At 50.0% G+C, this 25,560-nt stretch overlaps 1 protein-coding gene across 1 annotated transcript in view; it reads left to right on the plus strand.

Moving 5' to 3' along the window:
- Positions 1–5,206: 5,206 nt before the first annotated feature.
- MYOCD (myocardin) overlaps positions 5,207–25,560 on the plus strand; it is a 32,836-nt gene continuing 12,482 nt past the window's right edge. Inside the window, exons 1-5 of the mRNA XM_059485810.1 lie at positions 5,207–5,380; positions 13,058–13,123; positions 16,526–16,581; positions 20,998–21,073; positions 23,578–23,739. Of these exons, the coding sequence (XP_059341793.1) occupies positions 5,326–5,380; positions 13,058–13,123; positions 16,526–16,581; positions 20,998–21,073; positions 23,578–23,739 (415 nt within the window). The 5' untranslated portion in view covers positions 5,207–5,325. The remainder of the gene's footprint in view (positions 5,381–13,057; positions 13,124–16,525; positions 16,582–20,997; positions 21,074–23,577; positions 23,740–25,560) is intronic.

Below are 25,560 nucleotides of genomic sequence, written 5' to 3' on the forward strand. Positions count from 1 at the left end.
GATATGGACATGGGCCATGGACAGGGACAGGGACATGGGACATGGGCCATGGACAGCCTCCAGCACAGTGCCCGGCTGTGGCAGCTCTCCACCCTCACTGCACATCCCTGCTCAGTAAACACAACAGCCAGAGTTTCACAATCAAATATTTATGCTAGCAAAAAAAACATTTTACATAATCTTTAAACAGCTATGTCATCTCCCTATATTCATTCTCTGATCTTTCTGTTTTCAGTCGGGATTGGAGAATTTAGTGTATTTACAAAGAAATAAATATTATGGTAAAAACATCAGGCAGCTTAATAGTAGCTTTAGCAAAGTGCAAGAAGTATTTTTGTGTTCATGTTGTCAATTGCATAATATCTTCTGGACCTTCATAAATTGAGGAACCTTGCTTGGATGCTTGCAGCACTGTGATAAATAGTTCACAGCTCCAATTCAAGCAAGGCTGGCTGCTGTCAGAACGGGAAGAGCTCATGACATCTCTGCCATAAATTCCAGCCCTGAAGCTCTGTGGGGTGATAGGGAGGGGACAGACCACTTAAAGGCCTGGCAGACAGTGGCAATTTCAGGATATTTCAGGATATTTCAGAATATTTCGGGATATTTCGGGATATTTCAGGATATTTCGGGATATTTCGGGATATTTCAAGATATTTCGGGATATTTCAAGCTATTTCAGGATATTTCAGAATATCTCAGGATATTTCGGGATATTTCAGAAGATTTCAGGCTATTTCAGGATATTTCAGGATATTCAGTGGAATGCTGCTGTGATGGTGCTCACCAGGTGCTCTCAGAAGTGAAGGACTGGACCATCCCTGCTCCCAGCTCCCTGACCATGTCCTGGGCATGGGACACAGGCAGGATCTTTCTGAGCTAGTCCCTTGAGGCCCCCTCTGCTCCACAGTGGCAGAGACACTGCTGCCTCGCCAGCTCCAGCTCAGAAAGCCTCTGTTTGTCCCAGGTGCTGGAGAGGAATATCCTGTGAAAGCCACAAGATCTTTTCTGTGCAATTCACCCCCAGGTGAGACCCCCAAGTCTCAGGCATGCAAAGAGAAGATAATTTCTCTCCAGGTTCCTAAAGGCCATAAGGAGCTGGAGCTTTTCTGGTTCATATCTGCCCTGAATTCAGATCCACTAATGGCCAGTTCAGTGAAAATTTTTTCTCGGGGAAAGATTTCTTCTTCCATTCTCTACCACAATGATGACATCCTGGCTGTAGGGATCTTCAAAGGATGTCCAGAGTTCCTTGTGAGACTTGGCTACTGTTTTCCCTGTGCTCTTGGTTACTGCTCCATACTCTGTATTGGGTATGAATGGAGGAATGAGCAACATATTTGTAAAATGAACTCTTTTTCCAGCCTTCCCACCCCTTCAGGGCTCAGGGTTATGCCAGCCTGGGGACATTCAGCACAGAGCTGTGTGCCAGTACAGCTGTGCCTCCCCGGGGACCTTGGACACCAACAGCTGCAGAGCACACAGCAAATTATCACTGCTCTGACACACACAGCAAATTATCACTGATCTGCACACGGGATGGGGTTCAGACCATCAGATCTGCCTTTCCAAAACATGCTGGGAAGGTTCAAGAAATAAGGCCATGGCAGGAGGGGTCTCTTCCAAATGGAGCTCCAGGTGCTGGAGAAAAGAAATCAAAGACAAACCGGTGTCATTGCCACAGGAGAGGACAGTCTGAGCAGACATGGCTGGCAGAACACCAGCTTTGGGGAAACTCCCCTTGTTTGGCACAGACATGTCACACACTGACCCCTCCAAGTCCCCACTGGGGTTTCACTGGAACTGCAGCTCTACTTGTTCTTTTTCCCAGAGTGGCAAATCTACATACAAACAAAAAATCTGCTTTAAAATAAATCCGTTCTATAAACAATAGGGTTGGAAGATTAGAAGGGATGGCTTCCTGGGATCTGGTGAGCAGCTCAGAGCTGATATCCCTGTAACTCTGGGGTGTGACTTCTCAGTTCAAAGGAATTCCCTGCCATGACTAATTTATTCTGGCATTTAAGGCTCAATTTCACTCTGTGCAGGCAAAATGACCTCGTTTACAACAGAGGTGCTTATAGCAGAGCTGGGAACAGGGGATGGGAAGCAGCAGAGGTCTCTGTGTGCCTGTGTCACCTTCCAGAGAAAGGTGGTGATGGAGCTGCTGGTGAGGCCCTTTTCAGAGCTGAGCAGCAGTGCAGACACAGCCAGGACACCAGGGCTGGGCAATGTCAGCTCTGGAAACTCCTGAGGACCTTGTGGGGGGACAAATATTTCTGGGCTACCTAATGCAGGCAGCAGGACTATTTATTAAGCCCAGAAAAATGGCTCAGAATCTGTGGTGGCATCTCAGTCCTGCCCCTGCCTCTGAGGTTTCTGAGAGACAACTTTCCTGTTTCCTGAGGACACCAAGAGAGCGTGGCCAGGGCTGACTCTCACACAAGGACCATCACAGGGAAACACCAGCTCAGGACTGAGTTCAGCAGTTGAGAAATTTGCTGAGATGAGTCAACAAATTAGAGATTGTTAGAGGTTGTGTCACCTCCTAAGAAAGATGTGTATCCATCCCCCTCTGGTATCAAAAGGAGGAAAAGGAAAAGGAAAAGGAAAAGGAAAAGGAAAAGGAAAAGGAAAAGGAAAAGGAAAAGGAAAAGGAAAAGGAAAAGGAAAAGGAAAAGGAAAAGGAAAAGGAAAAGGAAAAGGAAAAGGAAAAGGAAAAGGAAAAGGAAAAGGAAAAGGAATGCCTGAGTGGAGCTTGTGCCAGCAGGAGCAGTAAATCAAACAGGAGTTTGCAAAGCAAAAAGTACAAACCCTGCAGTTTGAGACACAGGCTGTCAGTGAGTCTTGCCTTGTCTTGAGCTGTTCATGGCATGGTTCTGCTGAGGGATGGAGTTTGTTTATTGTTGTCATTGTGATGTTAATTCCACTAGAGAGGACATTTCAAGTACAGTGGACTCAACATTAGGAAAAATTAGTAAGGAACAAGACTCTGGCCACCTTGTTGGACAATACAGTAGAACTCTATTTACCAGCTCAGCTCAATGCTTGGAGATCAATTTATTTAAATCATCTCTCTCTTGCCAGTGATTAGGAAAATCCACTCCATCAGCTGTAGCATGAGCAGGAAATCACATCCAGGCCATGGCAAGCAGGGAGCTCAGCTCAGGACAGCCCCATTAACCTCAGCTGTCAGGTAACAAGCAATAGGCCAAGAGGAAATGGCCTGGAGTTGTGCCAGCATTTAGGAAAAAATTTCCTCACTGGAAGGCTGTTCAGGCATTGGAACAGGCCAGCCAGGGGAGTGGTGGAATCCCTGGAAATGTTCAATGAATGTGTGGATTGGCTGCTGAGAGACATGGGCAGGGGTGGGCTTGACAGTGCTGGGTTTGCAGCTGGACTTGGTGATCTTAGAGGGCTTTTCCAACCTGAATGATTCTGTGCTTCTGTGGTTGTGTCCCATGGACTACATGAGGGTGAGACACCCCAGAATTTCTCTGCTGTACTGGGACTCTGATGAATCAGAGCCTCTGGGGAGATGAGTGTAGAAGCCCTGAAATTCCTATCCCCAACCGAAACTGTTTAAGAGTACTTCCCAGAAACCATGGGATTAAAATAAAGTAAAATTTAAAAAAAAAACAAAAAAAAAAAAAAACAACAACAACCAAAAAACAATCCCAAGAAAACTTCAAACCAGTCCTGAAGTATTTTTATGACTTAGAGAGAATTTAGGCAGCTTCCTAGGTGAGACCCACATGTCAGGGAAGCTGAGATCTCCTTGACTTAGTTTGGTTTGTGCTACTTGCACAGTAAAAGGTGCCAGCAGATCACCCACTCCAATGAACAGATGTGGGCTCAGGGAAGGGGAGCCTCAAAGGGTCTGCTTCTCTTTATTTTGCATGTTTGCAACCAGCTCCTCTCCTCTGGGAGCGTGTTTGCTACGTGGGGAAGGATCCTCCACTACAACAGCATCTCAGCCTCCTTGGGATCGCTGTGGCACAGGGAACCTGGAGCCAAGGCTCAGCCCTGCCCCAATGCCCCATGTCTGTGTGCTAAAGCTCAGCCCTGCCTGCAGATCCTGTGTCTGTGTGCCCAGGCTCAGCCCTGCCTGCAGATCCCATGTCCATGTGCCAAGGCTCAGCTCTGCCTTACAGATCCTGTGTCCGTGTGCTAAAGCTGAGCCCTGTCTTGCCTGTCCCGTGTCCCTGTGCCAGAGCTCAGCCCTGCCTCACATACCTTGTGTCTCCCATGTCCGTGTGCCAGGGCTCAGCCCTGCCTGCAGAAGCCATGTCCATGTGCCAAAGCTCAGCCTTGCCTCACATGCCCCATGTCCATGTGCTCAGAGCTCATCCCTGCCTTGCCTATCCCGTGTCCATGTGCCAAGAGCTCAGCCCTGCCTGTCCCGTGTCCCTGTGCCACAGCCCAGCCCTGCCTTTCCTATCCCGTGTCCGTGTGCCACAGCCCAGCCCTGCCTTTCCTATCCCGTGTCCGTGTGCCACAGCCCAGCCCTGCCTCTCCTATCCCGTGTCCGTGTGCCACAGCAGCACACGGGAGCATCCCAGGTGGATAAACCCTCGGGAAAGGAGTGCACAGAGCAGCCCGGCTCTGGCACACCTGTGCGGCAGCAGGGACACCCAGGTGACACCTGAGCAGCCCCGTGCTCACCCCTGATCCCTGCGGGCACTCTGTGCCCCTGGCCGGGAGCGCACCCAAGGCAGCGCTCAGGTGGAAGGACCTTCCCAAAGGCATCCTCTGCCCGGAACACTCATCCCGACCCCAGCCCTTCCCTCGCCTCCGGGAGCTGAGCCCCCCAGCCCCAGGGAGGTGCAGGACCCGTGTCCCACCACGCTGCAAAGAGTTAAGCCCTGGCTGTGTTGATATTTCCAGCGGCTCCCAAAGTCGGCGCAGACGGGGAGCGCCCGGATTGGCTGCGTACGGCCGGTAGTAATTAGGATCAGATATCAAACTTCTGTCTTTGCTAAGACCCTTTCCGATAGTCGCTGCTCCCCGCTAGACGATGACATCAGCCAGGACACCCAGCTGCTGGTAGTAAACTACGAGCGGGAGGAGGCTCCCGCTGGCTCCACGTTAATTAGTTCAACACAGCACAGGGGGAGCAGTCGGTGTCTGTGCAGGGTCACTGCTGGATGGGACCAAATCTTACAAAGCCACTTGCTGCTCCTTGCCAGCCGGCTGTAAAAGCGCCCCGAGAGTCCAGGAGAGCTGGATGAATGCTGAGCACCAGGCACGCTTTGGTCGGCTTTTCCCTGTGGAGGAAGTTAATGGTTTAAGTGAGGGGCGTCTGGATCTGCTCCCCGAGTCACCATGACTCTCCTGGGGTCTGAGCACTCCTTGCTGATTCGGAGCAAGTTCAGATCAGGTAGGGAAAACCTTGAGATTTCTCTTAAAACTTCTCTCTCTGTCAAGCCGTAGGCACAGAGTGTTTTGCATTAAATGTTGGGAAGCAGCATGTGAGCAAAAGACTCGAGGGGTTGTAGAGCTGTCACGGCTTTGCTCTTCCAGAGGCTGTTCCACAAGTGGAGAGACTCATCTTCCTTCCTCTCTCTTGCTTTTTTTGCCTCCTGGTTTTTTGCTGTCTTTGATTTATGTCCGTGGTTGATTTGGGTAAAACTGCAGCTCCCGGTTCTCCTGCTCTGGCCCTGCTGGGAAGGATTTGGGCAGGAAGCCAAAAGGGCATCTGGGATAAACAAGGTGCCTGCTGCTGTGTGTATATTCCAGGTGCTCCTGTGGGTCTGGGTGGGATAACCATGGGGAGCACGGGCCTGACACCCTCTCTGACAGGCAGGCAGCCGAGCTTGTTCCATTAAGTTGTGACTAATTGGAGAAAAATGAATTTGAAGAAATGCGTCATTTTTAGAAGTAAAAATAACAAATGGAACATGAAAAGTATTTAAAGTGACATCATCAGAGAAATAAAACCAGAGGCACACACAATTGATTGCCGCTGGCGGAGGGTTTGCAGTAAAACATGCCTCCAGCTCGTGAGGCAGGGGAAGCACCAGGCAGGGCTTCTCTGAGGACAGGCACTGAGTGAAGGTGAGTGAAGGTGAACTATGGGACAGTCTCTCCTAGAGCAGCCCCTCTGCTGGATGTTCATGCCTCTAGTCACTGGCTGCATCTATAGTAAGTATGCTCTCCTGGGGAGTGGGGATCCTGACTTGTCGTTTTGCAAATTTTAACAGTACCGCCAAAAAAATTGTTCTCAGGGTGCTTTCTCTGACCTTCCCAGAGGTGAAGTTCTCCCTGGGGATATTATCTGTGAAGGTGTGCAGATAAATCAGCTGCATGTGCTGCATGGGATGCTTTAAATGCAGGCAGGGCAGTCACATTGGAGCGTGCACCCGCTCTGGCATGTCACCCACGCCGTGTGTGTTTCTGCCTCCTTACTCACTGTAGATAATGAAATGGGAGATTTATGGTACTGATGGGAGACATGAGTGGTGTTATCAGGATCTCTTAGATAGCTGGGTGGTCAACTAAACTTTGTTTTCTCAGCAAATACAAAGTTGGCAATTGGTTGAAAACCCCAGAGTGTGTGTGCAAACACAAGTGTCCTAGTCTGGCTGAATTATACAAAGCCTTGGTCCAGGTCTTTGGTGTGGTTTCCATATCGCTCTGATCTTACATTTCATTAGATTAAGTCATTCCTTAAATTTTGTTGGTATATTATGGTACACTGCTGTTCATTTGAAAAAAACATCTCAGTCTGTAACAATTCCTCCAGCATGTACAAAGCAACACTGCCACCTCCCTGAGGAGTGGAGGACGGGCTGTGCATTGTCCCTGCATTCTTTTCAAATGAACCAGGATTGTTTTTAAGGCTCATTTCTGGTTTATTTGTAAGCTGGCTTTATTATGGAACCAACAGCGAGCTCTCTAAACATATTTTTCAAATGATTCTCCAGGAAAAGTAAACTTTGTGGGTCTTTGCATCCATAAATTCTCGTGCCTTTCAGCATTTCTAGGACAGTTAATTTGTGGGGCATTCTTTGGTTCATGATTTATTCCCACAACTGCTATCCCTTGCTATGGCCTGGTGAAAGGCAAGCTTCCCATTTGACAGGGTTTCTCTGCCTGTTGATTTTGTTAGAGCTGGGCTCATCAACATCCCAAATGCTGTCTGCACCTCGCTCTCCTCAAGGCTGTGACCACTGCTAACATGGGACATGGCCACAGCACAGCCCTGGTTGTGACAGAGTGATGAGGGAGGAGATCAGGATGCTGAGAAACCCAAATAAGTCAATAAAGCAGCTTTCAGTCTGTGCTGGATTTTTAATAACATGGGGAACAGAGAAGAAAAAGCAAATATTTAATGGAATATCTTTTATTTGCAAAGTCTCTGTGGCACAGTTTCCCGTGGTGTCCCTGCCCTGTGTGCAGGATTTGTCAGCTGTAAAGCTCTACAGGCATGGAAGGAGGTGCAGAGCTCTGATTTTCCATCCTCCATTCGCTTGGAAGAGAGTTGAACACCTCAAACAGCCCATGGCTGTGCCCCACACCATCCTGCACAGCTCAGGGGCTGTGAGAGGGGACAGCAGCAGTTCCAGAGCTGTGTGGCTTGCACAGAGGCAGGAGGGATCAGCCCCAAGGAGCCACACTGAGCTGTGCTCCATCACTTTGGGAATGCTCCTCAGCCAGCAGGTGTGAGGCTCTGTTTGCTCCAGGTTTGGGAAGGATTAGCTGTGCTCCATGACTCATGATGAGTCTGAATCCCTTTTGAAGGATTCCAGGCCAATATTAAAGAGGGCTGAAGTAAATCTTAATAACTGAACTTGTGCTGTCTCTCCCTGGCCTGCACAGGCTGGGCAGCTGAAGGAGCAATGTGAGTGTGTTTAGGGGAGCTGGACATACATCACTTGGTGTTTCCTCCTCCCAGAGTCCCTTTGATCTCTGTGTTAAGCAGCAGGCAGAGAGTGGAGCAAGGAGGTGGCAGCTGGAAGATGGTGGCACTGGTGTGGCTCCAGGGCCAGCTCTCCTGTCCCTCACTTCCATCCAGCAGCAAGCACAAGTGTGTTTATGCAGGAAAGGCTGCTTGGTAGTGGCAGTGGCTTTTCTCAGCATGCCCAGCCATGATGCCTTGAGTGCCAGAGCTGTTTCTGCTGTTCTTGTCCTTGCAGTGGTCCCAGTGAAGACACAGCCGTGAGGAGGGACAGTGGCTATCCCAGTGCCAGGCATTGAGGAGAGAAGGAAAATCACTCCCACACTGCAGTCCTGCAGGGTCCTGCTTCCCTTCCTCAAGGAGCTGTGTGCCTCTTTATTTTGTCTGTTTGGCCAAAGAGAAATATTCTGATCTGAGGTCATCCTGACAAATTTTGCAGGAATGATGATTCTTCAAGTCTGCCATGCTGTCCCATACGATCCAGCTATCAATGGGATTGCACTAAATCAACAGGACATGGAAGGGCTGTTCCAGAAACACATTTAACTCTTCCCAGAGATGATCATTTATGTGATCTCTTGCTCTGAGTAAAAACCAGTTGTCCTCCAGCACTGGAGAAGCTTTGGCATCAGACAAAGCAAACAAAGCTGACAAATGCAGATCCAACCTTAGCCCTGACCTTTTTTTTGCAGCTACATGGAGAGAGCTTACAAAGCCAACATCTGCCTAACTTCAGTGGTAACTCAGATAATTGGTGAGAAGTGAAAGTTTAACACTATAAATAAGGCTCTGCATGGCTTGGCATGGGGTACCAAGACCTAATTGTGGACACATGGGTGTGGGTTTGCAGAGAGGACTTGCCTGGCTCCATGGAGGAAAGAATTCCTGCTTACACATAGGGCTTGAATGAAACTGAGATGGGAGAGGAATTTATTCTGTCTGCCTCCAGTGGCCAGAGCAATTTGGACCAAAATCAGCAGGTCAATAAAGGCAGAAGAGAATAGGTCTTGGTAGGGTGTTTGGCCAGGCGTTTTGGCAGAATCTTTATTTTGATTTTCCTGGTGTCCAAAGATAAAGCATGTGCCTGTGTTTCCTCTCAGATCATGAACTCATGCAGCTCACAGTCAGTGTGTGTGTGTTCAAACATGGCCTTGCTGTAGCTGATGAGACTATTTTGTGAAGTTTTTGTAAAACACTGACTTGATGTAGATCAGTTTGTGCTTAGTTTCGTTTTTCTGGCATTTTGTCCCTCGGTGTTTTAATGGGCAGTCAGTTTTAATGTTTCCTTGTCAATCAAAGATCTTGTAGCACAAATCTGTCTGGGCTGCTCATGGGGGTGCTGAAAGGGTGACTCCAAGGGGAGAGCCTGTTCTCAGGACCATGGTGAGGTTGGGTTGCACATCATGATGGATTCAGAGGGATTTCACAGCTGGTTGTGCCCATTTGGTGCTCTGGGCTCCTTGCTAGCCAGCTGTGCTAGCCTAATATCTCTTCCAAGGTACCCGAAGACTTGGGGTTAGAAATTAAGTTCTCACCCATGCAGAGATTTTTCAGTGCAGTCTCCCAGCTAACACACACATTTGTAGCACATCTGTTAGAAGTAAAATGTTCCCAGCTCTGAAATCATCACAGGCAGAGATAAAGCAGTGCCCACCTAGGAAAGGACTGACCAGGGCTGTCCTGGCTGAGCAGTGCCATTTCCAGCTTCATCTCTGCTCACACAGGTCCCACAGAGGTCATGTTAAGGATAACACAGCCCTGGGCTGCTCAGCCAATTCCCCAAGGACAGGATGGTGCTGGAGTGCTCTGGCAGTGCCCCAGTGATGGAGGTGATAAAATCCCATCCCACCCTGATTATCTGCTGAGCACCAGACTCAGTGTCCTCAGAGGCTGAAGGAAATGCCAGATCTGCCTGTTCTGGGGTGGGGAGAAGATGTGAACATGTCTTTTCTGTGCATCACCAGGCCAGGCAAGGCCCAAGCTGTTCTCTGAGCTTCCTCCAGCTCTGAGCTCAGCTCCGGGAGAGGAGGATGACTCAGGACTGCAACTCACAGGGCTCAAAGCTTGTGCCACCAGAGGCAGCTGGAGCTGGTGCCAGGAGGTCTTGTTTGCACCCCAGCCCTACTGCACAGGACATTTCTGCAAGCCAATATCACTGGATGGGGCTTGGTGCTAGCATAGAAGAGAGGAGTATTTATTTCTAACAGAAAATTCACTGGGATAGGTCTGCCCTGTCTCTCATCATCCCAGGAGGGTTTCTCATCGTGGAGTACCCCAGCAGGGAGCAGGATTGCTGAAAGGGAGGTGGTGGTGGCACAGGATGAGCAGTGTGCCTGGCTGCTCCCTGACTGCCACTTCTCACCATCCAAACTGCTGCAGGCAGCCAACAAGGATGGGGGGTGGCACCAAAATTGTCTCTTCAGTGCTCCAGCCACCACTTTTCATATGATAAATGTTCCTCTGAAGTGTTAACAGAGCAGTTCCCTTGAAAAATAAGAATGTTCATGAAAGTTTAATTCCCATGCAGCACTCAGGCCTGCAGACATGAGCAAAGGAAAAGGAAAGGAATGGAGCTGGGGTCAGACACAGCTCCAAGGAAAGCAGCAGCTGCAGGATGGTTTGGATGGTGCCAGGGGCTCCTCCAGCCCTGGTTTTAAGCACTGTAGGTTGTAAGAGAAAGGTGCAAGCCCTAAGCTGGCATCTGCCAAGCTCCAGCACTGCCTCAGAGGCTGCTCCCCTCTTGTTCAGGGATGTTCAGCATTTTTGTCTAACACTGTCCACTACATTTCTTCAAATGGTTTGCAACAGGCCTTGGAAGTCCACAGAAATATTTAAGAGTCAAGTCACGCATCCTACTGCATGGGGAGGTCCAGAATGGGATGAATATTTGGTGGCTGAAGTAACTCTTTCATCTGTTGAGTGTGTGCTGCTCCTGGAGGTGGCTGCTACTTGCACTGGCCTGTCCTCACGTTATTTGACAGCATCACATTTTCCTCCTTGCCCTGTAGCTTAAGGATGGGCCAGATTTAGGAGATTTGTAAGCTCAGCGTGGCCCATGATGAACTCCCTGCTTAGGGAAGGAATTGCTCAGCTCTCTGTCACCCCAGAGCAGTGGGTGACATTGCTGGCTCACAGCCTTTCTGCCCCTCAGCACAAAAACCAAGCTGGAGACCTTTTCATCGTCATCCCATAGGCCCAGACCCCTCTGTGACAGTCTCACCACAGGGCAGGAGGCAGAGGAGGGGCTGTGAGGTGGAGAATGGACCAGCTGCAGGGGGATCTGGGGAATCTGGATACCCAAGTGTTGCTCCTGCAATGGGATCTTGGGGGATCTGGGTGCCCAAGTGCTGCTTCTCCAGTGGGATCTGGGTGCCCAAGTGCTGCTTCTCCAGTGGGATCTGGGTGCCCAAGTGCTGCTCCTCCAGTGGGATCTGGGGGATCTGGGTGCCCAGGTGCTGCTCCTGCAGTGGCAGAGCTGTGGCAGTGAGACCCCCAGGTTTCCATCACTTCTTGCAGCAGGCAGATGATGAATCCTACACCCACCACAGGGGAAATCATCATCACCCTCCCAGCTATGCCCCAGGGGGATTTGTACCCTCTCCTTTTCCTCCTCACCAGCCTGGCTGGCAGCTGGCTGCTCCAGGGGGCTGGGGAATTGTTTGTTTGCTAGGAAGGGCTGGGAAATAAGCAGGAGCAGCAGGGAATGTGGCACAGACTGTTGGAATCCCCTTGCCTGTGTGGATGTGGTGCAGCACTTGGTCTGGCTGTGTGGGAAGTTGGAGTGAAATGGTGCAAATAATTTGGCACCCGTGGGAGCTGTGAAGGGAAGTGATGGAGGATCCTCACTCAGATATTTTACAGCCTGCTGGGACACTGCTGTGGCCTTGGCAAGGTGCTGTGTGTGACTGGAGAAGGCTTTGCTGTCTCTGGTTCCTGTCCATAATGTGGTATTGTGTAAATTGCCTCACTTGAAGGCAGGCTTCTCTAATTCCTGGGACACTGGACCAGGACTAGGAGAGTAGAGAACCATTCTTGGGTGAGCAGCAGATTGGTTGTATTCTTGGCCAGTTTCTGACCTCCCTGAACTCACCTATCCGATAAAGATCCATCTCTTCCTCAGGGAAAGTGCACAGTATTGTGAGCAGTCACAGAGAAGGTTCTGTGCAGAGAAACTGGGGTACAGCTCACACCTTTAACCTGCCTGCATAGCCCAGGAGGAAACCCAGGCATTCCCAGAGCAGGGACTGCCCCATTTGCTGTTGAGGGTCCATCAGGGGGTGACTTCTGCAGATAACTGGGTGCAGTGTAGGTACTCAGAGAGTGAGGGGCTAAGAAAGGTGGTGAGGGTGGTGCCATGGGGCACAGGAGGGTTACAAACCCCCTGGCAGCAAGGTTTGCCAGTGATTTCAGCCACCAGCTTCCCCCTGGGTTCAGAGAGCAGCACACACACAGACTTCACCACATACTGAAGGCTGCATTTTTCCCTCACAGCAAGAATCTATCTTTGGTGTCCAAAGAAGTGCTGGAATTTGGCAGGAGATCATTGTCCCATAGGAAGCCTTCACTAAACATTTGCCCTGAATGTGAAACATGGTTTGTCCAGAGGACATGAAAAAGTCACAAGCACTGGCATCCCAGGGAGCCCCATGCTTTGGGGACTGCTCTGGGAGGGATTATTTTTCAGCTCCATCCCACATCCCAGGAAAGCTGTGTTGTGGACATGAGCTGCTGGCAGAGCAGGTTGCTCCCAAGGACAAAAATGCTGTTCTTGCCTTTCTTTTCCTTCCAAGCCCAGCTCAGTCCAGGCAGCTGAGGAGAAGCAGCCTGGGGCTGTGCTGGTGGGCAGGGAAGTTTGTGCTTGTTGTGACTGAGGTGTCTGTACTCATGGCAGGCTGTACTGAGCTTCCAGCAGGACAGCAGGGAATGAGTTTTGTGTTTTCTTGAAGACAAATTTGCAAAGCAAAGGTGTAGAATCTGACTAACTCAAAGTACAGGCATGGTTCCCAGGATGATGGATGAATTGAATTGTTGGGATGAGCTGAATTGTTGCCAAGGCTGGTCCAGCAGTGCCAGAGCTGTGTGCCACATACAAACCCTGCACACGTTGTCCCTGTGTAATCCTGCCCCTGTCCCTGACTCTCTCTCTCTCTCTCACAGTTTTACAGCTCCGGCTCCAGCAGAGAAGGACCCGTGAGCAGCTGGCAGACCAAGGCATCATGCCACGTGAGTACCTCCTCTGCCTCTTCATCCTGGCTCATCCTGGGCACTGCTGGGGCACTGTGTGGCACCAGCTGCCTGCTCAGAGCTTCCATAGGCTGCAGAGATGTGGTGATCCCTGGTGCTGTGCATTTATCACACAGACTGTGATGGCCCTGCTCAAGCTGGAGTCAGGAGGGATGCTTGCCTTACACCATCCAGAATTTCAGCTGCAGAGCTCCCTGTCCCAGAGGTCACTTAGCAGGACAAGAAAATCCAGCTCCAGCAGGGGAGTCACAGAGCTGTGCACAAGGCAAGGGCAGAGAATTTCCTGTGCTCCTGTAAAGGCCAGGAACCTCTGTGACAGGACAAGGGAGAGGATGAGGGGGGTCATTCCAGGCAGCTCTGGGAACTGCCTTGGCCCCAGTGCACACACCAACCCCTGGAGGGCTGGGACATCCCCAGATGTGTGCCCAGGCAGGACCCCACAGGGCAGAGCTGTCAGTGCACCCCTGAGGCCATGGGAGCTGCTTGCTGCACAGTGACAGATGTGTTCCCCCTCTGCCCCCACCCAGCCCTGCTCACCTGGCATTCCAGCTGAAGGACAACCCCCAGGATAGCATTATCATGAAACCATTCTGCACCAGAAAGTCAGAGCCCAAAAAGTCAGAGAATGAACACCATCCCCTTCTGCACCTGCAGGTGCATCATGAAAGCTGTAGCAGCACTGGAGAAAGGATGTTGGGAGCTCAGCCCTGCTCAGTGGAACACTCCATCCTGACCTAGCTCAGGCTCCATGTGCAAATCTGTGCTTACCTGGGACCCAGGTAGAGGAATCTCCTTTCTGTCTCATCAAGGACCCTTGGGGTCACTGCTGAGATCACCATTTCCCAGAGGCTGTGGCACTTCTGTCTCTTCTGGTTGCCCCTGCAGGCTGTGATGCAGCTCCTGCCTAAGCAGCAGAACACCACCTCTCTAAGGCATGGCCCTGGCACTGCTTGCTGCACCCTGTCCCTCTCCTGTCCCTGCTGGAGGATTGTCCTGAACCCCAGACACCTTCTCAGGACATTCTGGTCAGCACCAAGCACCAGGAAAACTTGAGCAGGATGACAAAAATATATCAATGATTTTAAGACTGATAAATGCACACTCTCCATTTTTCACCTGCTTATTTCTTTAAGCATATAGATTTTATGCTTTGATCACAAGACTCCAGGGGCTGAAGCTTTAAACAAAATGCTGTGATATTTGTTAGAGCAATGCAGGAACATGGGGCAGCAGTGCCCCCTGAGAGGTTTGTGCACCTGGGGTGCTCTGTGAGGCTGTGCTGTCACACATGGCACCCCACACCTCCAACCTGACACACTGCAAAGGGTTCAGCCAAATCTCTCTGATGGCAACTGAAGGGTATTTTCCTCTTACTTACAGCTTCTTTGCACTCCCAACTTCTAGGCTGACATTTTGCAGTCTGGTTTCTGTCCAAGAAGACCATTTTGGGAAACTTGAGCACGGTTCACTCACTGAAAGTAATAGAAGAAAAGGCACTTATGCCATTATAAAAACAAACAGGCAGAATTTAACTGCTGAATTTGACATCAAGAGGAAGTGTCAGATGTTAGCATTTCATACATGGGAGCCCCAGCCAGTTTCCCCATGGCTTGGGCATATGCAGACATTCCTTAGGAAAAACAAGGCTTTGTTATCTGTATCTTCCCATGCCATGTTGGTTCTGAGGACCAGCAGGTGAGTCCCCCTGGCTGTGATGGACTGCAGAAATACCTGTGCTTGAAGGCCCTGCTGCTGTACAGCCACCCCCTCATCCTCACTGAAACCTTAAAACAGCTTTCCCCAGGTGATCAGCACCACACACCGCACCTCTGCCCTGTGCCCCCAGCCCTCACCCATCTCATGCTGAAATGTCATCCCCTGACAATTTCTCTGACCTGGCATTGCTAGCAATGTCTTTATTTGTTCTGCAGGCTGATACAAGCTGCAGCACCCCCCTAATTCCTCCAAAAACCTTGGTAAATTACTAAACTCTGCAGCACTCTCCTCTGGAATAGCCCAGCAATGGTCAGTGCCTGCAGCACGCTGCCAGCACCAGAACCTCACATCAGCAGGGCTGGGGAGCTCCTCTCTCTTGCTAACTCCATTTTCTCGTGTGCCCTGTTTAATTTTGCTTCTGGTTAAACCAGCTGTCACCAGGGCTGGTGGCTGCTCACTGGAGCGTGGCACAGCAACACCAGCTTGTCTGTCTGTCTGTCTGCTTTCCAAATGGCAGGAGCAGAAATGTGCCCTCTGTGGCTTTCTGTCACTCACTGGATGTTCCAGGGGTTGCCTGGGTGTTGACTACCAAAAGTCAATTCAGAGGTCCCCCAAAGCTTTCCTGTTTCTCCCCAGTCTTCTTTCCATCCTCCCCTAGACTGATGGAGGATAACAAGGCCTGCATGAGAATAATTTCTGTCTTTATTGGATCCCATTCAGAAGATGAAAAGAGAATTTCTGTTGCCAGACAAAGAGTTGCAGCACTGTTTCTGTGGGTCAGGACACCTTCCCCTTCCTTGTCCCAATGGGAACAGTTAGTTTTGTCTGCTTACACAGACATAAAAGAATTTTTGTAGGATGTGAGAAGTATTAACCCCTTCACCATGCAAATTCTGCCTCAGTTTCCACTCCACCACAGTAAAAAGGGGAATGTGCAAGATTCCCCATGACTGCAGTACAGGCTGCTCCATGGGGCTGGTGCTCACTGGTCCCAGAGTCACCAGGGATTATTTTTGGGAGCACCACTGGGTAAATCCTCTTTGAAGTCAGGAGATGCTGAGAACATGCTCTGCTGCTTGCCATGGGAGGTCCCAGATGTCACAGCTGCTTCTGAGCAGGGGACAGGACAAATGTCAGCCATGGTCAGTGACAGAAGAGGGATAAAGGAGCACTGGCAGTGCCCCACTGGAGGCTGCACACAGACCCCAGGAGCTGAGGCAGGTGTTAATCCTCCTTCTGGCCTCAAGCCTCAGCCACCTGCAGGTTTTCTTTCAGCTGAGGTCGCTCACAGGTGTTTGCTCTTCCCAGATCTGTCTTCTGGAGCTGTGATGCCTTCCACACCTGCAGGGCACATGACAGGGAAAGGATTTCTCTGCTCTCTGCCGTGTCCCACAGAGCACTGTGTTTCAAAGCCTGCACCCCTCCCTGCCCACGTGCCTCCTGCTCTCCCCATGCTCTCCATCCCCCTGCTCTCTTGCCATGGACTGGCTGAGAGCATGGGATTTCCCAGAGCTTTCCTGAGTTATTTTTAGTCAGCACAATAAAGAGAACAGCTAGTTTGTGTTGCTATTTTTATGGCACTCATTAAAATGCTGTTGCTGAATATCCTGGTAGCTGCTTGCTTCCGCTCCTGTGCTGACTGCTCCTCTCTCTTTCCTGTTGCAGCACTGAAAAGCCCATCTGCATTCCATGAACAGCGAAAAAGTCTGGAGAGAGCCAAGGTAACTCCTGCAGAGGGAAGTTCCCAAAGAGGGAACACACCCAGGGGCTTGCTTTGCATGGTCACGGGGTTTGAAAGCACCTTGCACCACTGTCCCCTCCTCTGGCACCCTCCACGCTGGCCCAGCGGCCAAGGATGAGGGCACTGCTCTGCCTCCAGAAATGCTGCCAGGCTCACAAATCCCCTTCTCTGAGCAGGGATGGTTTAGAAAAAGGGCAGATGGGGCATCTGTGTGCTGAGCTGTGGGGTTTTACAAAAGGGTTCAAGCAGGGCAGGGTTCAGCATGGCTTTGTCAGTCCTTGCAGTAAATTCCAACCAGTGGAGCTGCTGCTCCCCCCCAGGTCACATCCACAGCTGCTCCTGCTGTGCTGGCTGCTCTGCACCCCTGGCAGCCAGCTCAGAGCAGGGAACAGGGTCAGACAGGGTGCAGGGCAATGCAGGGGCCACCTCACCCTGTCCCAGGGAACTCACACTTGTCACCAGGCAGGAGCTCTGCCTTTCAGCTCTGAAATAGCCATTTCCAGGAAACTTTGAAACTCTGTGATCTGATCACTTTTTGGGAAATCACATTGGTTTTCCAATCACCAGCAATGCAGCCTTGCTCAAGCTGGAGGGATGATCCTAGAAAGGGAAGCAATTCATCATGCAGGTTTTGCTTGAACACGAGAATTTGTTCCATTAATCTGCAAAATGTGCTTGCAGTCACATAGGAAAGGACCTTTGCAAGGAAGAATGATTGTGAAACACAGGGAAGTGCTCTTCTGAACTTAAACACACTCCAAATCACTTGCCCCAAGTCTCCTGTGGTAATAAATGGCGAGCATAAGAAATACAGCATGACTCTGAAAGATTAGTATGCTTAAAAAATTTCAAGCAATCCAAAGTATCCTTGAAGTGTCATATATTTTACAGTTAAAGTATACATTTGTGTCTCTTTGCCTTTCTCTTCAAAAGCTTTCACTGGCTAGTTGCCTGGGGAAAGGGGAAGGATGGTCTAGTCCATCCCAAACCATGAGCATGTTTAGAAAGTGCTAATGAAGACACTGAGCTCAGCCCATAATAAACATTATTCCCTTGCAAAGCTGCCCTGCTTAGACCTGGGAAAGGGAAGATCAGCAGCTGTTTCCAGACAGTCACTCCAAGACATTTGTTGTTTAGCAGATACTGCCCCAAGCTGATGTTGTGCAAACAGAAAGCAGATAACTGTTCATGTGTTGTGAAAACTCCTCTGCTTCAGCTGATGTTAACAAAGCTCACATCTGAAGGGTTCATCATTTGCACCCCAGAGACACAAATGCAGCTCATTAACAGCCAGGGTCCAAAGGAACTGGAGTCACAGCAGGAACACAGCTGTGGGACAGCAGCTGGAGCTGAGCCCAAGGCAGGACCTGATCTAAGGATTAGTTGGACATGCATGATGGGAGTTTAAATGCACTCAGGTGCAGACACCAGCTTGCTCTGACCTGGCACAGGAACCAGGCAAACCCACATGGTCCCAGCACAGGATTGTGTTGGTGGAAAAAAGCTGTGAAAAAAATGGGGGAAGGGTGAGGCGTTGTAAAGACTTTAGTAAATAAAATGTCTATTGTTTGTTTAAACATGTCACTGGCTATGTTAGAGGCTGGCACCAGGCCAGCACAGCAGACTTTGATGTTCTGTAATAGATTCCTGGGGTGGAGGACAGAGAGCAGGCTGGCTTTCCTGGGGCTGTCTGGCTCAGCACACAGAGGCTGCAGGGTGGCTGCCCCAGAGCAGAACAGCCCCACTGGGCAGGTCACAGAATCCACAGAATTCACAGAATCACTGGGTTGGGAGAAACCTTCAAGTTCATCGAGTCCAACCCAGCCCAAACACCTCAACTAAACCCTGGCACCCAGTGCCACATCCAGGCTTTGTTAAACACACCCAGGGATGAGGACTGCACCACCTCTCTGGGCAGCCATTCCAGAACTTTATCACCCTTTCTCTGAAACACTTTTCCCTGCTATCCAACCTGTATTTCCCTTGGTGCAGCTTGAGGCTGTGTGCTCTGGTTGTGTCAGTGCTGCTGGAGAAAGAGCCCAGCCCCAGCTGAGCACAGGCACCTTTCAGGAGCTGTGAGAGTGACAAGGTCCTGACTAAGGAGCACTGACAGACACCCACTGCCATGAGCTGCTCTGGTGCTCTCTGAACTGAAACCCAGCCCAAGCTGTTCTGCTGAGGTTTGAGCACATTACTGTGTGTATTCAGAGCTGGGTCTCTGTTTTTTTCTGTAGCACTTTAAAAGCTGTTTTACATCCTGTGCCCCAATAGGCATCTCAGTTCTGGGCTGACCCACCTCCCCTCCCCTCAGCCCCCTCACTGGTCTCATCTCTGACCCAGGGGTGATGTCTGTGGCTGCTGCCCAGACCCTTCCATGGGCACAGACCAGGGCTGAGCTGACACCCTGTGCTCTGGGTTTGGAGTTGTGGGTCAGCTGCTGACCACTGGATTCTCCAGAGCCTTTTATACTTTCCCAATGCATGGAGTAACTGATTTCTGCGCAAGGCCCTGTCCAGTGACCACTGCAGGAGCATCTCTGGTGCATTAAATCTTCATCCACTGCAGTGCCCAATCTCCTGGTTTAGCTGTGGCTGTGTCCTGACCACAGCCCTTCCCAAATGTCCTCCTTGAATCTGCAGCACATGTATTTCAGATCATCAGCTGTGCCAAACCCTGGTGTGGTGTAATCAGTTAGCCTTGAATGATTCAGAATGAGGGAGTATGTCTTCTATCATTCAAGGCATTAACTAATATATTGACTAGCAGGAAAAATTGCTTTGTAACAGGATTTGATTTATTCTTGTTTAGACTCTGAGCCATTTCCAATTCCTCTGGTGATCCAAAGCTATGATCCTTTTTTATATTAGTCTTATCCAGACCAAATTTCTCTGGCTTGCATGTGAGAAAGCCATGGGAGATAATGTCAAAACATGCTTTGAGTCAAGCTGCATGATATTCATTGTTTATTCCTGTACCAGAAAACTGTCATTTCTCCATAGAAGGAATTTTGGTTGGTGTGATGGGATTTGTTCTTGATAAATCCATCCTGGCTGTTGCTCACCTCCATGCTATCTTCAAAATTCATTTCTATAGATTGTTTGATTGCTTGATTCAATATCTTGCTGTCTGGTTTCTTCTTCCCATCTCTTTTAAAGCCAGCAATTACTCTCCTTTGCCCAGTTTCCTGGAGAACCATAGATAGCTGCTATTTCTCCAGCCTTATGTGTCTCCAAATTGTTTGGGAACATTTTACTCCTCTGAGTACCCTCTAACCTTCTCTCCAACGTGACAACTGGGGCTTCTTCTCTTTTCTTGCTGAAGGTTCTTGGCTGAGTCACCTGTTTGATAAAGAGCCATTTGTCTTTTTAGTGGGGATGGTTTCTAAAAGGCATTAAATCCTGTAGCCATCTCAGCAGTATGCTGAGAATTATTTCTCCTGTTTATGAAACACAGACAGCACTTTCCATTGCCTGATCCTGGCTGCAGAATCCTTATAAGATCTTTTTCTTATGATCCTGTACATTTTTTACTGTGGATTTCCAGTTTTGCTCCAGCTGCTTGTATTATTCTTTTATATTTATCCTTAAGATTTTAGTCTCTTTGAACTATGTACAATTTCTGTGCTATTTCTTCTTGCAGCTCAGCTTAGCTAAGAGCTTGTCTAAGTTGAGCTCTAGCTTTTCTTCACCAGGGGATAAGATTATATTTGTATTTTTGAGGTAATCTGCCCTCAAGGCTCTTTCTTGGCCCTTATGGATGGTGCTCCTGTAGCTCTGTGTGCCTCTCTGTTCCCAAAGCCATGAGGGAGTTGGCACAAGGCTCCAGGACCGTGTCCAGCACCAGCCCAGCTGCAGTGACTGCAAAGCTGATTTTCCCAAACCCACATCACAGCTTGGGTGGGGAACAGAGCACAAGGCCTGCAGGGCTGCAGGAAGGTTAACCCTGGTGGCTGACCTGGGTTCAGAGTCTGAGTGGGTTCAGGACTTGTTCTGCCTGATGTCTCACCCCAAAGTGCTGGGCTTCCCACAGAAGCCACTGCTGCCAGGGCATTCTGAGCATCTCAGAGGGGACATGATGGGTAGGGCCACCACTCCCAGGGAATAGTGTCACCCTTCCTGTGTTCTCATAACACTTCAGGCATCAGAAGCCCACTAGTGATGGCAAAGGGCACAGAGTGGGTGCAGTGAACAGTCAGCAGCTTCATGCACCTTGTTCTCTTTCTGAGGAGCTTCTGCCCAAGAACAGGACAGTGTTTCAGGGATGAGAAATGTCATTTAGGAGCTCACTCAACCCAGCTTGTGATAAATTCAAAAGAATCATGGGATGGCCCAGGGGCAGGTGCTCTCAGTACCTTAGTGCTGCTCCAGGCAGGTAACTTTGCATTTGTGTTCTGCAGACTGAAGATTATCTCAAGCACAAGATCAGAAGCAGGCCTGAGCGCTCAGACCTGGTCAATATGCACATTCTGCAAGGTAAGAGTTTCTCCCACACACTCCTTGTGTCTCCTGCCCTGGGACTTGTGTTCCTCCTGCCCTTCTTGTGTTCCTTCAGGAATATCATTGCCATTACCTTGTTCCAGCTGCTCATGGGGGGCAGACTCAAATGGGACATGTTGTATGAAATTGTGTCCAGAGCTGGTGTTAGGAAGCAGGACACACTTTTATTTCCTGACAGACACAGTCCCCAGGCCACCCAGGCTTTCTCCCATCTCTGGCAGTGTAAGATGCTGTAGGGAACAGCTGTGAGAGAGAATTCTGCTACACACCAGTGCCAATATCTGATCATGAAGAGCAAACCCAGGGAATTTGTTGTCCAGGGCACTGAAATTCCTATAGCAGACCATTGTAGCACCTTCCCAAGCTGGACATCTTTTGTTCTGCTGTAATTCTGGATATTCTGTGTGACAGCCCGTGCAGTCAGTGACCCAGGCAGGGCAGTATGAAAAGCCCTGCTATCAGTCTGTGAGCCACAGCAGCTCTCTCCTCTACTCTCCCATCCTGGTGTTCCCTCTCAGGCAGAGCTGGCAGAGCTGGATCCCATCACAGACAGCAGAACACCACAGTGTCCCTCGTTATCTCCAGAGATAACAAGATCCTTAGAGACAGAGAGGATGTGCAGCCTCCCTCCCTCCTTGAGTCCTGTCACTTGCCTGGAAGAAGCAGATCACTCTCTGGCAGCTGTAACTGCTGCCCTCTGCTCTCAGCATGGATGCAATCTGTATTTCTTTTTCCTTCTGGCAGGCAGGAGGGCTGAGCCTGGGTCCAGTGCTGGATCAGTGTTGCTGCCTTGCTTTTCCCCCGGGTTTCCATCCCAAAAAAAGCTAGCACCATTGCTTGGTGAAGAGATGGAGAGTGTGATTCCCTTAGGTTAAATAATGGAGCTGGGGGGCTGTTACCAGACATGGAGACAGCTTCAGTCCCTGGGCATGGACAGGGACAGAGGGACAGAGACTGCAGAGAGCAGAGTGCCTGGCTGTGCACTCAGCAAGATGCATGTGCTGCCCCACACCCCCTTACCTGCACCCTCTGCTCACACATCTGTCCATCCTGCTCTGCATTTCAGAGCTCTGTCTTGCCATATCAATTTTGTGGATTTGACTTACAAATCCATTTTGTTCACAACTGGACCTAGAGGTGATTGGAACTGAGCAGGTGACACAGTTTGCACTTGGACCTAGAGGTGATTGGAACTGAGCAGGTGACACAGTTGGCATCATCCAAGTGCTTTACAGGCCTCCCTTCTGTTACAGTTCACCTTGAAGAGCTCATTTGTGTTCACTGGTCTGTATAATGTGAATGGCCCTAGAGCAGCTCTCCTGTAGAGAATTTCCATGGTGCCAAGCCCTGTAGCTCATGTTCCCTATAATATCTCTTCCAGAGAGTGTCCAGACTTTGAAGAAAGAACAACCTTAATGCAGCTGCTCTTACTTTAGACCCTCCAGGGTTCAGAAATGATCTGGTTTAGGATCCCATTCCCTCACTACTCATGCCTGGTCCAAGAGAGGAGCCAGACAGCTTTGTTCAGGAAATCTTTCTGTTTAAGTTGATATTCTTCTGTCACCATTTAACAGCTTGGGGTTTCTCAGCTGGCTTTGGTAGGGCTGCAGTTTCCAGATCTACCTTTTGCTCTGCTCCTCCCCAGCTCATTTTTCCCTGAAGGCCTGGAGCACTGTAGTCATGTCACCTCCAAAAGTGCACAGCCAAAGGCTCAGCATTTTAAATTCCAGTGTAAGCCATTTACTCCAGTCAAGCACTGCCAATGGTTCTATTCTCCAGCTGTTTCCCATCTGCACTAACCCAAAAGGGGCCAATGGCAGAGAGAGGAGCTGGAGACCCTTTGGCCCTTTTTGGTGGCAGTTTGCTGACGAAGTTTCCATCACAGATCACTCCTGGTCCCTGCAGAGGCTGGTCCAGCTGTAGGCAGGGTTTGCAAGCCCAGGATGGTAGAGAGAGGCTCTTGTTTGGGAATGGAGAAGCTGGGCCTGAGGGTCAGAGAAGGACCCATGTCCCAAATCACAGCAGAGCAGATCCTGCTGTGACTGGGGACATGGGTCCTTCTCTGAGCCTCAGGAGCAGATCCTGCTGTGACTGGGGACATGGGTCCTTCTCTGAGCCTCAGGAGCAGATCCTGCTGTGATTGGGGACATGGGTCCTTCTCTGAGCCTCAGGAGCAGATCCTGCTGTGACTGGGGACATGGGTCCTTCTCTGAGCCTCAGGAGCAGATCCTGCTGTGATTGGGGACATGGGTCCTTCTCTGAGCCTCAGGACCTGTGTCTGGCAGAGCAGACCCTGCTGTGCTGAGCCACGCTCAGGTACCACAGCCCCAGAGGCTGTGCTGGAGGGCACCACATGGTCAGCTGGCTCCTGCTCTGTGCCAAAGCCCACTGTTCATGGAGAAATCCACTGCTGGGAAGGGAATCCTGAGTGCTGTGCCCACAGGAGCCCCTGACCCTGATGCCTCTGTTTGGCCTTTCAGACTCAGCTGCAGAGGGGTCTATCCAGTCCACCCAAATGAAGCTGAAAAGAGCCCGACTGGCAGATGACCTCAATGAGAAGATTGCGCTCAGGCCGGGTCCTTTGGAGCTGGTGGAGAAGAATATTATTCCAGTGGACTCAGCTGTGAAAGAGGCCATAAAAGGTACTGACAGTGCATGTGGGTGTTGTGTGTGTGCATGGAGTGGGGCAGGGGCTGCCACAGTGACTGCAGGAAGTGACCAGCCTGGATGTAAGAGCTGCTTTTATTGCTTAAATTGAATTATTTTCAGAGTAAACATCCCAGTCCAGCACAGCCTGGGAGCACAGAGCTCTCATCTTAGAGCAGTGACACAAACATGCACCAGTGCTCAGCCACATTCCCCCAGAAGGAACCTCCCTTCTTATACCCCTTCCCTCCCCAAGGCTCTGAGCACAGCAGTGGTGATGTTGGAGAGAGGACAGTCCTTCCTTCAGCATGGGAGAGAACCCAACAGGGTTTGGTGGTGAGAGCAGCCCAGATTCTCCCACTCATGCCCTGCCAAGCTCTCACATCCCAGTAAATGGGGGTGGAGTGGCGCCAGTTCAGGAAGGCTGAGGGTTCTCTTTTATTTTTTACCTCTGGTGGTATCCAGGACCCAGCAGAGCAGGATGCTGCATCCCTGGGGTGTGGAGCACCCTTGGGGTGCTAAATTGCTGGAGAATATAAACAGGGCACACTCCTACCAGCCAGAGCCAGCACTTCTCTTATTCCTAAGCTCGGTTTTCCTCCATCACCTCCTCCCACCAGAGGAGGGAGGAAGAATCATCCACAATTACTTCCCCCACGCTGCTGTGGGAGCCAACACAGAGCAGAAAGGTGACTCAAATTTCACCAGGGCTCAGTGCCAGGACAGGGAGATCCAAAAGCAAAGAAAGGAGCAGGAAAGCCAGCAGGGTCCTGCAGTGACATGGCAGCAACTCTTAGTTTTAAAGTCTGGGGCTGTGTCCACATGTCCAAACTGACACTCAGGTCTCCAGTGAGACACTGAGAATTGCTCTGTTCTGTTGCTCACAGTTCCTCAATTAATGGGATCATTTCCATTTCCATAATCCCGTTTAAAAGGTCTGTTCTGGAGCTCAGAGCAGGCAGGGGACAATGGCAAGGTTTTGGGGAAGAAAGGGTCTTGGAGTGACAGGAGAGATGCCAAAAATGAGAGTTGAAACAGGAAGCACTTTGACTTTTATTTCATCTCAGAAACCATATTAAATGACATTAAATACTCCAGGCTCAGATATTGCTCTGTCCTGCCCCACAACTATTCCTGCTCTTGGTTTGGGGCTGTGAAAGGCAGGCTGTGTATGTACAGCAGCTTCTCCAGCCTGGCCCTGGAGCTGCTCCATTCCCAGCGTGTTGCAGCTCTCCTCTTTGAAGGTGAAATGTTCCAGGACTCTGCCTGAAGAGGAATTTTTAAGGAGAGTTCAAGTAAAATCTCCCCAGCCACTTACTAAAGGAGAGTACTGTGGGAAAAAAAAGGTTCAAAAAATCCCCCCCTTTATAAACATTTGAGGCAGTGTGAGCATGACTTTATCCCCTGGAGCTGAGGTTTGGAGACAGGAGAAATGAGCTTGAGTCTCGAACAGAGCATCTCTCCAGCTGCCTTGTCAGGAGCTGGTGGTAAACAGAGATTTACAGGACCAAACTGTTAAAAAGTCTGGCTTAAAAATGATTTGTTCAGTTTTAAATTTCTCCCCTTCACAATGCTGTTCTATCACATTGCTGGGGAAAAACGTGTCCTTGTAAGCCAGTTCTATCCCATTTAGGGTCAAACATGCAGCTCATTAGGGTCCAGCATTAGGTTGCTTGGTACCATAGAGTGCCATGAGAAGAAGATGGTGCAGAAACCATCCCTCAGGTTTCTGCAGAAGTTGAAGGATCCTCAAGCTCATTTTTGGAGTCAGAGGCACCTTGTGGTACTCACAATTTGGGGCAAAGGGCTGAACACAT

Source organism: Ammospiza nelsoni, chromosome 19 (genome assembly GCF_027579445.1).
Source record: "Ammospiza nelsoni isolate bAmmNel1 chromosome 19, bAmmNel1.pri, whole genome shotgun sequence".
In the NCBI taxonomy this organism is placed as follows: Eukaryota; Metazoa; Chordata; class Aves; order Passeriformes; family Passerellidae; genus Ammospiza; species Ammospiza nelsoni.